The 16,970-nt window shown below is 39.8% G+C and overlaps 1 protein-coding gene across 3 annotated transcripts; it reads right to left on the bottom strand.

Annotated features, from left to right (window-relative positions):
- Nucleotides 1-11: 11 nt before the first annotated feature.
- Nucleotides 12-16,585, bottom strand: KIF6 (kinesin family member 6). Of its 3 annotated transcripts, none has more exons than XM_078596144.1 (22): nucleotides 16,378-16,585; nucleotides 13,601-13,710; nucleotides 12,682-12,756; nucleotides 12,039-12,186; nucleotides 11,633-11,742; nucleotides 10,996-11,125; nucleotides 10,587-10,793; nucleotides 10,080-10,223; nucleotides 9,817-9,903; nucleotides 8,788-8,891; nucleotides 7,063-7,168; nucleotides 5,975-6,110; nucleotides 5,199-5,441; nucleotides 4,725-4,833; nucleotides 4,578-4,633; nucleotides 4,348-4,398; nucleotides 4,090-4,174; nucleotides 3,426-3,558; nucleotides 2,605-2,690; nucleotides 2,298-2,381; nucleotides 1,111-1,217; nucleotides 12-673 (listed from the first exon to the last, which is right to left on the bottom strand). In XM_078596144.1, exons 1-22 carry the CDS (start codon nucleotides 16,438-16,440, stop codon nucleotides 657-659), a joined length of 2,391 nt encoding a protein of 796 aa, XP_078452270.1. In that variant the 5' UTR covers nucleotides 16,441-16,585; the 3' UTR covers nucleotides 12-656. The 3 variants fall into 3 exon arrangements, with proteins under 3 accessions (XP_078452270.1, XP_078452271.1, XP_078452272.1); XM_078596145.1 differs by having other exon boundaries at nucleotides 12,039-12,175; nucleotides 16,378-16,574; XM_078596146.1 differs by lacking the exon at nucleotides 12-673 and having other exon boundaries at nucleotides 1,112-1,217; nucleotides 2,605-2,734.
- Between the last annotated feature and the right edge of the window lie 385 nt (nucleotides 16,586-16,970).

The raw sequence follows: 16,970 nt of genomic DNA on the forward strand, positions 1-16,970 counted from the left end.
CACCAGAAACCTTTGTGTGGTCCGTCATGCTGTATTAAAAACATTTCCATCTGTAATGCAAGTCACATGGCACAAAAATGTGGGCCATTGGGCTTCAGCTGCTAATGCAGTTGTGCCATGTCCGTGAATAATGGTTGCAGAACACAGAATTTCATTGTGGAACTAGGAGGGAAGAAAACAAATCTGTCCAGATTGTGTTTTGCCCTTCAGGGATAATTTTTTTTATAATGTACTGTTATAACATGACATAGTTCTTATAACACTATACAGTATCAAAAATACACAGCACAAGTATGTGACCTAGACTTTTGTTTTAGACATACATTTACCGACTCGACCAGTTTACAGCTTTTGTTCTCACTTAAAGGCAACGTATCTTACAACTATTCAAGGACCTAACGAGTCATGTGCGTGATATAAAAAGGAACACTTTAGTACTATTGTAGGTGATCACAATACATACATTTGAAATGATAATACATTACTGACTTTTAAACCATGTATTTTTTTACGCCATAAATATGTCCATACAGTATAAATGTTGTGGTTGCCAACTAAAAATGATGGCTGGATGTGTGGACGTCTCGTGGATAAGTGCTGTATCGAGCTGGTCTGGGTTCGTGATGGTGAGCCCACTTGAATCTGGGGCATTTTCGTCACCTGTGTTCTTGAGCTGAAAAAAAAACAATACAATTTGGTAGATGCTGATAAATAATTTTTTCACTTTAAAATAATATTCATATATAGCCGACCCTGTGTCAATCCACTCCCCTCGCCATTTGATTTATTTGACCATACTTCAATACACTGGTCAGTGTGGGTAGGGTGAAGTTGGTTCGGGTAGATGCATGAGCAAAGAAGTACAGCTCAACGTTTGATTTTGCTCCATTGTGCTCTGCCACCCACAAAATAGCCTTACAGCAGCCTATAACACCTGTTTCACGCATGGTGGTCAACGTTGTTTAGCGTCCGAGATCTGACCAGATCGGGAATATTCCGAGAAATTTGGTCTGAGGCGACAACACAAATACTTGTTAGATTGGCTTGCCAAAACGGTTCAATCCAAAAATAGATTACTTGTGAGTCGACAAAGCCATGGCACGTGCTCACCTTTTCCATGTGTGAGCTTTTGGCGTGCCTGCACGAATGCCAGGATGTCTGCGTCGATCTTGCTGTCACCCGTCAGTGGGATGGTGGAACCCGGGGCCTCAATTGACCTGCATGGTGCATCGGACACTCGTCAGCACAACTATGGCATAACTCGTGTAATTGCACGTCATATGACGGGCTCATAAACATTACATTTAATGAAAAAAAACTATCTAAGATTGTATTGAATGTATTTAATCGAAAATGTTTATGTAAATCACTTTTATCGTAAGAGCTGTTCGAGTTACATTTTTATCAGGAAGAAAGTAAACGAAATGTTGCAATCAAAATTTGTTTTCAAAACTTAAATTTTTCCTCACCTGTGAGAGTGAATACAAATATAAAAACACTTAGTTCTCGAGTTCTGCTTGTTGGAAATGTGCAGTTGTAGGAATTATAAATGTATAAGTATCGACTTACTGGATACTGTATTGATTTTGATTTGAAGCTTTCGTGACTGCAGGAATCCATACTCTTTGGTTCTTTCGGTAAAGTCAAGTAGGTATAAAAAATAATAGATCAATACGTTTCAATCGCAACAACAAGCGATTGTTGTTGCGATTGAAACGTCGTGATCTATCATTTTTTCTACCTACGTGACTTTACCGAAAGAACCAATGAGTACTGTATTGATGTTAATACAAAAAAAATAACTAAACCGGCAGGACAGGTCGGTGTTCACTAATTTTCACTGTAAGTGCGAGCAAAAGTTATTGAAGTGAAACTGCACTCGGTTCAGATTAAAATCAATTCTGCTTCTTGATTTAAATTTCCATTCGATGTCCGAAAATAAAAAAAAACTATTGTCACACAAATTAACTGAATAGATTTATTATTCTGTAATGGTGTGCAAAATAAAAATCTAAAATACAAAAATAGGGGCACACTTGGCTTTTATCAAAAGCGGCACTGGTATATTTTGGGAGATAATTTATTATTTTTGTAACAAACTAATAATTAGTGACAATTTTAACAAGCCTTTCATTAAAAACTAATATTTTTTTACTTGAATGTAAATCCACGTAGTCTACCCAGTGTTGCACACAGCGTACTATATGTATAATATATTGTTTCCGAAGCATTTTCTGAAGCTTTCAGTTGATTAACCCCATACCAAAACTAATTTTCACAAGAGGTCCTGCTGTCACCTAGTAAAAGAGGAGTGCTGAGATGCACTTGGTGCTATCGACAATGTGGAGCTTGCAGAGCTGAACCTGCTACTTGCACTGCTTCTGTAAAACACCCAATACACAGACACAACCATTGCATTTGTTAACAATCAAATTCATTACTCGCAACAGCCACCGGTAACTGTTGTGAATAAGTATCCCGGCCCAGAAAAATAAACCCAGTGTTTTTTTTCTGAAATGTTCACAATACTAGAATAGCTATCCAACACGCAGGTTTGCATCACGTGGTTACACTTTTGAATGTGGCTTTTCTAGTGCTGGGTACCTGTTGGCAGATTGGTTGTATGGGTCGCCTCCACTGCCACACGGAATGGCTGCTCTCCTAGCCTGGTTCCCCTGGCTTGACACAGCCTAAAACGCAGAATCACACCACAGGCATACTCTGAGACGTGCCACTTTAAGTTACGGTATGGTAAGCGTCATGTGGCACGTTTGTGTTAACCAACACTATGCAGGCAAATATTGGTGGATCGCATAAACATGTGGGACTTCTAAAACCAATAGGCTGCAAGGCACTCAAGAAGTATGTGGGTTTTTTCTGGGCACTTCTTCAAAAAGACATTGGCCAAATATCCAAATGCGGGACAATTCTGAAAAAGTCTTGACACACAGGCTTTATTGAATAAATAAGTAATATTAGACTATTAAACGACTACATTAACTATGTTTTCTTACAAGATTACCAACATTCTGCATAATGAGATCATATTTTACCTTTAAGCAACATTTATATTTAGTGGCATTTTTTATGAGTGAATGCATAAGTAAATCTACCTATGTGTATGTACACTATAATTAAAAGAAGAAAAGCTTGCCAATATCTGTGCCAAGATTGTGATTAATTAGTATATTTTGAGGTGTGCTATAAAATGTGTAGTGTGCGTTGAGTTTTTAGGAATGAACGTAGTGACGTAGCATAGTTAGCATGGGCCCTTGGTGCATAGCCTGGCACCTGGTCTCCACTGGCCCATGGGCCCTGGTGCAGTTGCAACATCTGCACACTCAATAACCACGCCACTGATTGAACGGATCGTTGCGTCACTCTTCGTCTCCGGTTGCTTTATAAATGCGATATTTTGCGCTCACCCTGCGAGCGACCTCCCCTGCCCACCAGTCGTCAAAGTCTCTCTGCAGCTTGAGTTTCGCCTTCTCTAGCAGGTGCTGCAGGTGCTCAATCTCCGTTTTCAGCACCTTCAGGCGAGTGAACGCCTCCTTATAGCTGTGCAAAAATAAGTACACTCTTACAACCCGATCTGAGAGTCACATCAACTTAAGTCATTGGGCTGGTGGGTTCGAGTACCCTGTTATCCCAGACCATTTATGTAGTTCACAAACTGCAAGGGTAATTGTTGACCTTCATATACATGGCTAGTTGCACTCCCAGCAAATACATGAATACATGCTGATTATATGTTCAAAGCAAATGGACAATTTGATACTTTCAATTGTAAATTAAGTTAATTATATGTTGTAATTATATAAAGTGTAAACGTTTTAACTTTTATTTCAAGAGATTTTCAATAATTCAATGTACCCATCTAAAGCCGAAAAATATGGTTATCTCACATGAATTACAATATTATCTAGATTTGTACAGCATCTAAATGCAACCGCATCTCAAAATCCTGTACAGAAGCAGGAGACATTTATTTTATATAGAGAGCCAGTCAGTCATATGCAAAAAACAGAAGGATAAATTATCAGCACACAAGGTTTGGAAGGATCTTGTAATACTCGAAAAAGACCAGACCTGCTCTTTTCCCCCTCAATACGCGCTCGCAGGTCTTCCTCCACTGGGTCTGACTCGTCAACCCCAGGCAAAGCTTTGCTCACTCCTGTGGAAGAATGCGAAGAGCCATTTTCAGTGAGAAAGATGCCCATCTAGACAAGGGAGCACTCTGGATTCCTACAAGCTTAACAAATAAGTCGCCTGTGAGCAGAATTGTATTGTGTGTGGCTTCATAATATGAATGCACAGGTATTTTAGGAAGTAGACTAACACTTGTACCTTGAGCTGCCCTCTGCATTCGTCTGTGATCGATTTGAGATTTCAGCTGATCTGTAAAGACATTTTTTAAATCGTCTTAAAATTTAACTGTACTGCAACAAACTGTTTTACCAACACGATACACATAAAGACCCTCAAAATATTATCATCATAAGAGGCAAACTTAGGAATGTCATCACATCAATGTCCTCAGTAGTTCATCTGCCACAGCAAAACTATGACTGACTTACTTATCTTTGACCTTGCTTGGTTCACGGTCTCCCCTAAAGCCTTGGCTTCTGCATATCTGCGCAATGCACACAGAGAGATACATTTATCACAGATTGAAACACGTTTCCACCAATTATTATTTTACTCTTGTAAGGAGGAAGATGTACCTCTGTTTGAGGATGTACTTGTTGTCTTCTATTGTTATGTTGTCAGCATAGTCTCGCCTAAAAATGTCAAATGCCTCCTTTCGTCCAGTTGACTTCTCCCCATACACCACTGGCTCCAAAGAACAAAAAAAATATGTTAATGAAGAAACACTTAAATACATTTTACCTTCAAATTCCTTGAAATTACTTTTTTATGAACCTTTTTCAATACAGTATTTTACATTATGGATAAGGTTGATGGTTCCAGCTGGTGAATATTAATACTTTGAATATTACTTCATCACATTAAACATCACTGGAGGACATGGCACACTTTTAGTGCAATGCTGGAATATTGCCTTGCTGAAATGTATCTGCTTCACCAACCTGCTCTGATCAACATCAAATAACCCACACAACTGAATGGCATGGGAAGGCCCTCATATAGAAGTGGACTAAAAATAAGGCTATATAGACATGTGAAATGTGTCTTACGCTGCATTCCATTTGTTGCTGATGTACTGGCAGAATTTTTCCCATTGAAACTGGAGGAAGATGACATGTAGTGGTCTCGTGACTGTGCTGGGACCCATTCTGACTCTTTATCGTAGCCAGCCACCGTCTCCCGTTGCCCGTCGACCTTGGGGCCTCCATCCCGCTCGCCTGTCAGGGCCTGCAGCTGTCGCCCCACATCCTGCACATGCTTGCGCTCCTTCTTCAGCATGCTGACGAGAACGTCTGAGCACAGCGTAGTAGTGAAACACCACAAAACCATTTGGAGGAGCAAGTGTGTCTGCATTAGACTGAAAAACTGTGGCCAAGTTTTAGTGAAATGTGACTTTATCATGCTTTGTTTACTTCAATACTGTATAGCAATCACAGTCATTGTAACTGTATCACATACATCTACAGCCCATTTGTTAATCCACTGATGGATGAGCAAACTTCCCCAATCCAGACAGATGGTCTGGGTTGTTTAACTATACTTTACCACACTCGTCAGCGTGGCTGGTGAAGTCAGAGACCTTAAATATTGGGGCATGATAAAGTACAACAACTAATTTTAATGTACTGCCCTTATGTCACCTATGACAACCTGTTGTCCATGGTGGTCGCCCTTCCAAGCACTATCCAGGATGAATGCTAGTTAGCTTCCAAGATCTGACAATATCAGGTACATTCAAAGTTATTTGGTCATAAGATTTAACTTAACGCTATGCAGTGATTATAACGATATGCCGCAATGGAGTTGCACAGCATTGGAAGGATACTGATTTCATTGTCTCTCTGTTGAACGAGTTCTTTCAGCCTCCGGATATCACTTTCGCTACCCGGATCATCGTTCTTCTTGCTGGGATTTTCCCGTTCCGATCCACCAGAGGACGCCCTTCCCTGCCGAATGTGCCGCTATCCATGACATCCACACACATAAAGAAAGGAAAGTGATGTTAGGAAGCACCTGTGCAGGTTAGCATCGTAAATGAATCATGCATTGTACATGCTGTAAATCTACAAAGCCCAGCACATGAGAAAACCTATGTCGCACCCACTGTATGTGCTTTCAACATAAAAGTTCACTCCCTTGAGCCTAATTGCCAAAAAATTACTCCCACATGAAACTCACCAATTAAGTCAAGGCAAATTATAATAATTATAAAACAAATGATTGTGTACTTTATTGAATCACCACTCTTGAGAACAGATGTAGAAATAACGTCAGCTCAAATTACATTAGCAAAAAACACAACATTATTTTCGTTAAAACCAAATATTAGGAAACTTTAATCCACGTTTGGTGCGCTATGCTTTGAATCCCCCAGCAAACTATTATATCTTCCATAATATTCCAGAAAACATATTGTCTTCCATATTATTATATCTTAACGACACAAAATTGAGTGATATGCCACTTAAGCAGAGATGAATGCTATTTGTACTGGCAAGCCCTCTTCGGGGCACAACTCAACATTAAATAGTGTAGAAATCGCAATAGGCCTCAAAAAGCTAAACCAAACTCTAACTATTTTTTATTTTATTTTACGAGGTAATGCCCACTGAGCTATATAGCTCTTTGTCAGAAGCGACCTGGCTATCACAAATGATAGCTCAATGAAGTGGCTTTTCACGTGGAAATGTATATCAGCCAAATACTTGAATAGCATGTTTTTTAAATGGAGGGAAAAACCGGAAGACCCGGATAAAAATCCACACGACCACGTGGAGAACGTGCAAACTCCAAAAATACAGGAATCAGGGTTAGAATCGAACCCACGACCTCTGGCATACCAGGCGAGGTAGTCAACGCCTCGCCACTGTGTCCAAGGAAACCCAGTGAGCGCCCTCCCTGCCCTTCAGGCACCTTTAGGAGACTGAAGCAGTGATGGATCTTGCGCATGTCAGCCCCCACTTCCAGGGAGGCGTCTGCATCAGCGTCCTCCACGTAACCCCTCACCATTTCCTCCAGCCTAAGGGTACAGCAGTGCACATTAGTCTGACGGATGGCAGCCCACTTGTCTATGGCATTTAATCAATGTCAAAATTGTTCCATAAGGTTGTTTGGATTTCGCAGCATTTTGGGATAGGTTCTTTTAAGGTGACGGCTAAGATCGTGTGCAAGTTTATTGCGCAAGGGCTAGGATAGGGTTTAAATGTATAGACAAGCCATTACAACTTGACCCTTGGGCTACACCCATTTTAAACCTTTAAAACAGTCTGCCTCAGCAGCTTTCCTCTTTTCTCCTGCTGATGACGATCGCTTGTGTTGTGATCGAAACGTCGTAGTTTTTTGTTATTTTCTTTCAACCTATCTTCGTGACTTTACCGAAAGACCTAAAGAATACCATTACAACTTATTTATTTGTTAACTGGTGTTTTGAATCAATTTTGTAATTTACATCATGGTAAACTTAAAGCTTAATATTCAGCATCTATTGTTTGGAAAGGTGAGCTAAAATAAAATTCGATATTAATTTGAAAGAGCTCATTATCAAAAGTAAATGTTTAAATAGATGATGGATAACATTTAATCAGATTTGTCTGTTTGGTGAAGGGGAACATTTTAAAATTATTATATACGCTTAATTTGTATAAAGATTGAGGATGTATTCAATCTTACAGCATTTCAAGTGGATTGTTATAATAGCAGGTATATTATACACATTGGAATAAAATACCAGGTGTATGAAACCATAATTTAAAGCAAATTTTATCATGAGGGCCTTTGTAAGCTACAAGCATATATTCGATACGTATGTTTTACCCAAACTTGTATGTAAATTATTTTGTGAGGTAAAAAAAATAAATGTGCATCTTTAATAAATGTTATCTTCTCTTTACAGGGCTTTACATACAAAACGTAAATATTGTTCTGCATTAATAGTATGGTATCCATGGGTGGGTAAACTACTGGAAAATGCATTATCACACTGCAAAGCCGAAATGCTAAAGACACCATAGGTGAAGCTTGCTAAACGAATTAGTAAGTGTTTCAACATCTCTTTCAGAGTCCGATTGTAATTTACTCTTAGTGGAAGCGTAACGGAGGCACTTGCGCCCCATCATTTTTGAAAAAGGTAGTAAATTGTTAAGTGATCGCTTTGCAATAGTACTTTTGTTATAGGTTTACACCACTTGAGTTATATCAGCATAGAAAATCTAAAGTAAAATTTGCTAAATAAGATGCTACTCATTTTAATGACTTGAACAGTACTAAAACAAAAATAAATTGGAATAAATATTGATTATAAAAAGACGTCAAGAAAAAATTATAGATTTATCAATGACAGTTGTTACTCAGAAGCCCGATCACAAAACCAAGATGACACAGCTCTCTGATGTGTTTTGTGGTTGTACCGTGTGTGGATCGGCATGATGTCCTAACACATCAGAAAGCTATGCAGTACAACCGCGATAACCTACCCAGTAACACTATTACTATTTAATCAACCTAACTGTTATAAAACGGCATAATGCTGGGAACTCAAGAGAACAAACAAAATCTAGGGCCCTCTCATTGACTGCAACCACTATGTGACCCTTAATTCTGCTGCCAACTCCAGTGTTAACATCATGTCTGGTCACATACTGCTGCAGTTCCACAGCATCCAGGTCCTCTGTGCGTGGCTGTCCTGTCACCAGAGCCAACTCATCCCTTAGTTGCTGTATCTCCTTCTTGAGACGCACAATTACCTGCGGGGAAGAAGTTGTAGAGGGCAATGAGTATTGGTTGTATGTAGGTTTGATCAATTATTTATTCTATTCTGTGTAAATATTATCAACGCATTGCTTGTTTCAAATCACAGATGTATGCAATTATAACATTTTCCAATCCTGCTTGCCATGCAATGTGTATAATGTGGATAATGTGAAGGAATTTTAAATATTATGTAAGAATAAAAACACAGCCATATATTTTGAAATGGGATGGAATTGCATTGGATGTGCATCGTGGGTGTTTAATGCGTTATCCTGAAGTGAGCTCTATGTCAGCCTGGACCAGAGGTGCCACTGCATGCCTGAGGTAGACGCTTCCTTCCCATTCACATGCTCACAGCAGGTAAGGGTCTGCAGTTTAGCTTAAGCCCTTCTCACCGGTGGCGCTACCGTTTTGCTAATATTTACATTAATTCCCTAACCATGATTTACTTCCTGGATAATAACACTATGCAGCTGCTTAAGACTGTTATGAAAAATGACTCGTTACACTGCAGTTCATAAACCACATTTCTGTATGACAAAGAAAAAGATAAATTATAAAGTATATTGTCTGGAATTGTGGTTTATTGTGGCTGGTTTTTACTTTAAAACACCAATTTGCTTTATATGGCTAACCTGGGCGTTTTTCTCCCCCATATTCTATCTACATCAGCTCAGCCATTTTTCCAGAATATGTATATTTCATGCAAACAAAAACGCATGTTCTGAAAGCATGTGATGTCATTGCACACACTATGCCTTCATAAGTCATAAATAATGCAGTGAAGCACGATAACTCTGTTGTCTAGACGTATTGTTACAAAGGCCTAACTAGAGAACACAGCTGAACAATCAGAAGGCATTTCAGACATTGTTTTGCATTAATTTGTCAATGTCCTCCTAATTTAATAAACCTTACCAGCCTCGGATCGACTTCTTCATTTAGTATAGCTTCATTCTTTATAAGAGCTACTCTCTGAGCAAATCGACAAGTAGAAATGGATTCCTGTAAAATAAAAAATAATGTCATTACACTTCTCTTGAAACACAGAATATGTTGTAACGTTTGTGAAAAATGTTATCTCTGCAGCTACGCGTTTTTATTGCATTTACTTGAATTTAAAGTCATTAAGTGACCATTATGGTTTGAAGGTGCAATGTGTTGAGTACAAAGGGGCATACATCAATGTTGCGCTTGTCCACAGCCAGAGTGGCGATCATGGTTGTCATGCAGTTGCCACCCAGGCTATCTCTCAGCACCGATGTCATCATGGAGTTGCGGTAAGGAACGTGCGAGCGGTTTTTCTCCGACAGCGCTATTATCACCTGGCGACATCACTTTGAGTTATTGTCATACTTTCAGATAAGCAAAGAGCTGCTCCCCACACGCAAGGTCACAAAACATCGCTACTGACTTCTTTATTGTGTTTTTTTAAACAAAAACAAGTTCAAGGCAATTTTAGTATGAAGTTACATGAAATATATTTATCTTGCATAATCAGCAATATATCTGGAATTCTATATATAAAAGTTTTTTTTTTATCAAAGTTGCTGAGCACAGACACAGGCCTAAAACACCAAGTGGAACTAACAGCACTGTCGAAGGTGTAATAAAGAGTTAATACGTTTTTTGAGTTAAAATATTTGCTGTGATGCAGAATGAGCAATACCGGCCACGTGCAGGCGCACCTGCTCTAGGTAGTGCAGGGAAAGGTTGATGTACTTGGCTTCAGTGAGCAGTATGCCACCCACGCCGGTCTTGGAAACACGCTCGGAACCCGCCAGGTCGACGAGGTGTAGCTTGGAGCGGCACAAAGTGGTGGAGCCAGGCTCCCTCCCACACACGTGCAGTGTGAAGATGCAGTGCGAGCGTGTGGACGCCTGGTTCATTGGTGTCTGGCCAACCGAAATATTTAATAATGGCCATTAAACATAGATATCCTCACAAAGGTGCAATTATATAGCAGTCAGCTATGAACTATTATATGGAATAGTTTTTATTTCATGAAAACTCCAATTTTTTTTTTACAAAAGACAACATTCAGCATTTATGATTCTCTGAAATTAACTCGTAGTAATCGTTGGGAATTCGTAGCACCTCGGCAATCATGCGATTAGTGTCACCCAAGAACAGCAGGTTGAGGGCTTCCTCCTGACTGCTAGCCTGGTGCAGTGAGAGGTTCTTCAGATGCACAATTTGTTCTGTGTCCTCCATAAGTGTCACTTTTCTGTCCAGACACAGACATACAGAAATAACTACTGTAACGTGTGTTATTTGTAAATAACACATTTTTTTAAATAAAGCATTTTATATTGAGAGTATGAAAATGCAGATTTTACTCTGTAATTGTTTTTGTAGTTTATGTGTTGAGTAATGAAGGCAGAAACTACCACAACATCCATTATACTTCAAGAGTCATAACGGCTACCAGAATTGAATTTACACATTTGCAGTCGTTTTGCCCCTAATGGCAGGTTTGCACAAATGATTAAGAGGTCTCAGATACATTATTCTGATGAAAGGGATTTATCCTTCTCAGTCACCCAGCTGTCATTTCAATTACAGGATTTTAGGGCTTGTCTTGGAAGAATAAAAAAATCAACCGTATCTAATTATAGGCACTAAAATGTCCTGTGGGACCCAAGGGACACGTGTATAAGTACTCTCTAAATCGACGAACATTATAGGCCATACTGTGGGCTGATACAAGCATTACAGCCAAATATGCACTTACGGAAGGTCTTCCAGTTTTGAGGCTTCGTGTCGAGGATTTAACAAATCGTAGCCATTCTCATTGTAGATCTCCAGGTAGGAAATGTGAGCTGTGTACACTCTGTTAGTGTCCTGTTTGGGAAAAAGGTACTATGTTACTCATAAAATGCACAATAGTTTAATACGGTAGTGTTTGAGAATGTTAATTTAAATTAACACTATGGAAATTGAACACTAATCTATAGCATACATGGAGTTGCTTGAGCTACTTTTTTTCAGCACATAATGTAGAGTGCTGTGTTTGTAGCGTCTTGGAAAAAATTATAATTGATCATGCATTACATACGCACATGTCACAATTAATTTTAGACAACTAAATGTATCTTAAACGGGTGCTGCATGCTGGCCATGGCACACATTGGCCCTACCTTCTGGAATTGCTCAAATAGGTAGCCAAGTATCCTGGGAATGATGCCCCGGTCTGCAAAACGTTCAGCCCCTCCTGTGATGGTGAACGTCTTGCCGCTGCCAGTCTGGCCGTAAGCAAAGATGGTCCCATTGTAGCCTGAAAGCACACTGACAGTGTCCAGAGCTCTAAGTGCCAAAGGACAAACCCCACAGATCCTTACATAGAACGTGGGTGGCAATAAGACTGTTGCAATTTTTTATGTGTTTGAAAGCTTCTCTTTACCAATTTGGCCATAGCAAAATATGGTTTATAAGTGTACATCAAACTAATGGATTAAAAATGTGTTTTTCTTATGAAACAGCTACAGCAGATATATGTTGGAGCTTACTTGGCCAGACAAACCTCAAAATGTATCTAAAGATGTACTGAAACAAAAAAACACACATTACAATACAGGATAAACAGACACAGCACAGTGTATCATTGCCCACAAAGTGTGAATGGGAAATATTTGTAAATTTAACGTGAATAAGGTATTGACTGAAGTTTTAGAACCACTGTTGTACAGAATAAAATGTTAACCGGAATGCATTGGTTAAAATGTTTAAGAATATGCGAGATGTTTACTTAACCCCCATAATCCCAGGGCTTCTGGCACATACCTGTCAGCAACAGGCCTGGCAATTGTTTCAAAGATTTCTTCTTGTTTTGCTTGCTGATCAAAAATTTTCTTGAATCTGAACATAGTTTTCCATTAAAAAAACGAAAAAAATACATGAGTCAGAGGTACACATGGTGCAATTATTTATTTTTAAATATATATTTGTGTTGTCATGACATTTGGTTATTTATTTGCAGGTAGCGCAGTGGCAGAGTTAGCAGCTAACTGGAAGATGTATAATTCAAATCCTGGTTGGGGGTTGACTCTACCTATCATCCATCCAGGGTTCATAATGAATACCACATTGTGGGAGATTCAACAGTAGTTATCCTATGGATAGATTCACTCCACCAAAACAATGTGGAATTTCTACTCGTGGCTCAGGGCTGTCAATTTCAGTTGAGCACTGCCTCAATGCTCATTTGAGCAAGAAATCACATTAACGTTTTAGACTACTAATATATAACTATGCACGTTATGGGTAAGTTAACTTAAATGATAATTAGTATTACTGAAAATACATCAGAAAACAAATTATAGCAATACTCTTGATTGCAATACTTATACGTTTATGTTCAACAAATACTTGAGTGGCTCTGCTCTTATTCCAATTGTACATGTGCATATCAACGTGAAGTGTGGCGATATAATACCGATGACCAGCTTGGCATGGGAAGGCCCTCATCCAACAGTGGATGGACATAAAAACTTGACGTGTATCTATGCAGTCATACCGTTGTAAAGCAGTATGTATTTTTTCAGACTTGGAAACATTTTACAATTACCAACGCAATAACAGCTGTGAATGTTTTGCATGCTGCATGAGGCCCATGGGCCAAATACTGAATATCCCAGGTCTGCTCACATGGTCTGCTATCAGATTTAAGACATGGTGCGTTCGGGCGCGTGTTTGAGCTTACTGAAATTTGTAACTCTCTCTTTTGTTGTTGACAAAGCCTTCGGCCAGGTCCCTAGGCACCACAAACTCCAACAGTGGAGTCCTCCCGTCATCCTCTTCCACCGAGTAAAGCTGTGTCAAACACATCAGACATCACCCATTGTAAAATTATTCTATGTGGATGACTGTATAATAAATGTACTAAGGATAATAATTTACCGACAGGTTATTACCACTACATATCATTTGTATCCCTCCTCATGGAGTACCTTTAAATATTTGTAATTTAGTGATGTGGCTGTGTGAAGCGAGAATAGTTGACAAACTGTTTGCCATTCTGTTCACTGCATATTTAATAATTAAAATGTACACTGGCAGGGACACTGCCAAAAAAAATACATGTAAAATCCATGTGCGGTGAAAATAACAAAAGCAAGTATTTGTTCTGTGCATCACATTATCAAATCTAAGTAACTTTTTTTCAAGAACACCATTCCCAAAAAATGTTAAAACGGGACACATGGCTAAATGTCATTTAAAAAACGTATGTGAGTAATGCGAGTTCATTTAAAGGAATGCACATCATCATGCATGAGTTTATTTTTGACATGGAGGTGTGCACTACATATGTGGGGAACATACACATCCTCACAGGAAGCAGGCCTCAAGAAATCCTATCAGCTAAATCGTTGACCTCTGTACCTGTGCCTCCTAGTGTTGCTGAAAAGTGCGATAGAAGCTTTATTCTCTGGTAAGGGGTTCAACTAAAATGTGCAGGTGGAGCTTTCCAAACATTTCAAATGCGAGGGAGCTGTCAGGCGGCAATACTTTCCAAGGCTTTTTGTAAAAGTAGCACCTGGTAAACATGTTAACACGTGTAAACATGTTTTCTCGATTTCAAATCTCTTTATCGGACAAAAAGTGTACAATTCCATCCATTATCCTGAGTGAATAAAGTGTAGTAAGCCAATAAGTTCATGGTTCTCATTGGACAACTGGCACATTGTGCAATTAAATCACCAATTACTGGGAAACGAATAGCATGAAATCCATATCGCTTGCAATGCACTTAAGTTATACCCCGCACAAATGCGTGGAAAGTGCTTGTTAATAATACAACTCATGTCATCTAGCAAACATTGTTGTCTTTGTTATATCCAACAAGGCAGCTGCTCCGAAATTTACGGCACACATATAGCCCTTTAAAACACAGAGACGCGGCCATAAAGAGCATAAATACAATGTTCCATGTTTGCGGTTGGGATTTGGTATATAGGGTTAGCTAGGGTTGGGGCTGATCATGCTTAAAGGTTAGATAAAGGGACAGTGTGAGCGAAGCAGTGATGGTTAGAGGCAGGATTTGAGTTGTGGCTGAGAATAGGGCTGGGGTTAAACGAGTGGGTTAGCTCGGGGACGGGAATAGTGTCAGGGTCATGTTTGGGGTCAGGGGTAAGAACGGGAGTAGGGTTACAGCCAGTGATTGTCTGCTGTCAGTGTAGGGTCAGTGCTGTGCTGGTCGTGTTTGTGTTGTGTGGTAAAGTTATTGTTTTGTTAGTGTAGTGTGTGTGCCCCTGTTGTGTGGGATTTGTGTTACGATGTTAGTACTGTGTTAAAGTGTTCGTTTTGTGTTACAGCGTTTGTCTTGTATAGGAGTGTCGGTCTGATGTTGTAGTGTCCTCATGTTATATAGGCTTGTGTTCGTACTGCTATAGTTTTACAACGATTGGACATCTGTGAAAAGACGCTTTATAGCTCATCGGATTACTCCAGGATAAAATAAATATGCCAATCCTGAGAACAATAATCTGTACTTGGATAGTGTTGTTAGAACTGCACTGTTGTGGTGTTAGTGTAATAATTTATATAAGTGTTCGTGTGATAGTGTAACGAGCTGTTAGCTTCAGTTTTGTAATGGCGTTATAGTGTTGTTATCGTGTGAATAAAGTACGTACTTTTATAGTGTTTGTATTGCTGTAGTATAAGTCATGTTAGTGTTAGGGCTGTTGTTGTGTTGGTACTGTTAAGCATGTGTGTGTGTAATATGTGCAGTATGTTAAACGTCGCCAACCGTGTTAGTGCTGATAGAGTTAGTACTGAGTGATCGTACTGTTAGTGTTAGTTGAGTTACAGTGTTAGTACTGGAACAGTGATAGTGTTAGTACTGGTACGGTAATAGTGTTAGTACTGTTACAGTGTTAGTACTGGTACAGTGTTAGTACGGTAATAGTGTTAGTACTGTCACAGTGTTAGTACTGTTACAGTGTTAGTTAAGTTACAGTGTTAGTACTGTCACAGTGTTAGTACTGTTACAGTGTTAGTTAAGTTACAGTGTTAGTACTGTTACAATGTTAGTACGGTAATAGTGTTAGTACTGTCACAGTGTTAGTACTGTTATAGTGTTAGTTGAGTTAGTGTTAGTACTGTTACAGTGTTAGTACTGGTACAGTGTTAGTGTTAGTACTGTCACAGTGTTAGTTGAGTTACAGTGTTAGTACTGTTACAGTTTTAGTACTGGTACAGTGATAGTGTTAGTACTGGTATGGTAATTGTGTTAGTACTGTGTTAGTACTGTTACAGTGTTAGTACATGTACAGTATTAATACTGTTACAGTGATAGTGTTAGTATTGTCAGTGTTAGTACTATTACAGTGTTAGTACTGGTACAGTGTTAGTACTGGTACAGTGATAGTGTTAGTACAGTATTAGTACTATTACAGTGTTAGTACTATTACAGTGTTAGTACATGTACAGTGTTAGTACATGCACGGTGTGTGTCGGTTCTGCGAGAGCTCCCCTCACCCCAGCAGCGTTCTTCCTCGCAGGTTTAAGCCGCGCGTAAATCTGAATCGTCTGCTTCACCATTGTTCAGCCGAGCGACCCGAACGAAAGGAGAACGATAGCAGCAACAACAACGACGACGACCGGCACAGACGTCCACCGACACATCAATGCACTTTCACGTCGGGATAAGCCTCCATTGATACTGCCTTGACGACCGCTGCCGCGCCCCCCCCCCCCTTAGCAACACCCCCCCCCCCCTTAGCAAGAGCCATCAACCACCCGTGGGTTCCCCTTAGCAACGCACGCGCCGCCGCAGCCGCCGTCGTCGTCATCGGAGTTTTAGAAACGCGAGAGCGCTCGGCATCTCCTGCACTCCCACTGCCAATCACTCACCACAGTGGGCCGTTCATAATGACGTCACGCGATTTTGGACGATTTTTGACCCCTCCTCGTCGTCGTCACATGGCGTCACAAAGAGTCACCCCCCCTCCTCCTCCTCAAATATGACGTCACAAAGCTCTGCCCCCCCCCCCCAATATAAAACATGCTTCAAATCGAAATTTTGATTCATTTTATTGGTTCTTTCGGTAAAGTCACGTACAAGGGAAATA

The sequence above is a fragment of the Lampetra planeri genome, chromosome 7 (genome assembly GCF_965212315.1).
Source record: "Lampetra planeri chromosome 7, kcLamPlan1.2.h2, whole genome shotgun sequence".
Taxonomy (NCBI): Eukaryota; Metazoa; Chordata; class Hyperoartia; order Petromyzontiformes; family Petromyzontidae; genus Lampetra; species Lampetra planeri.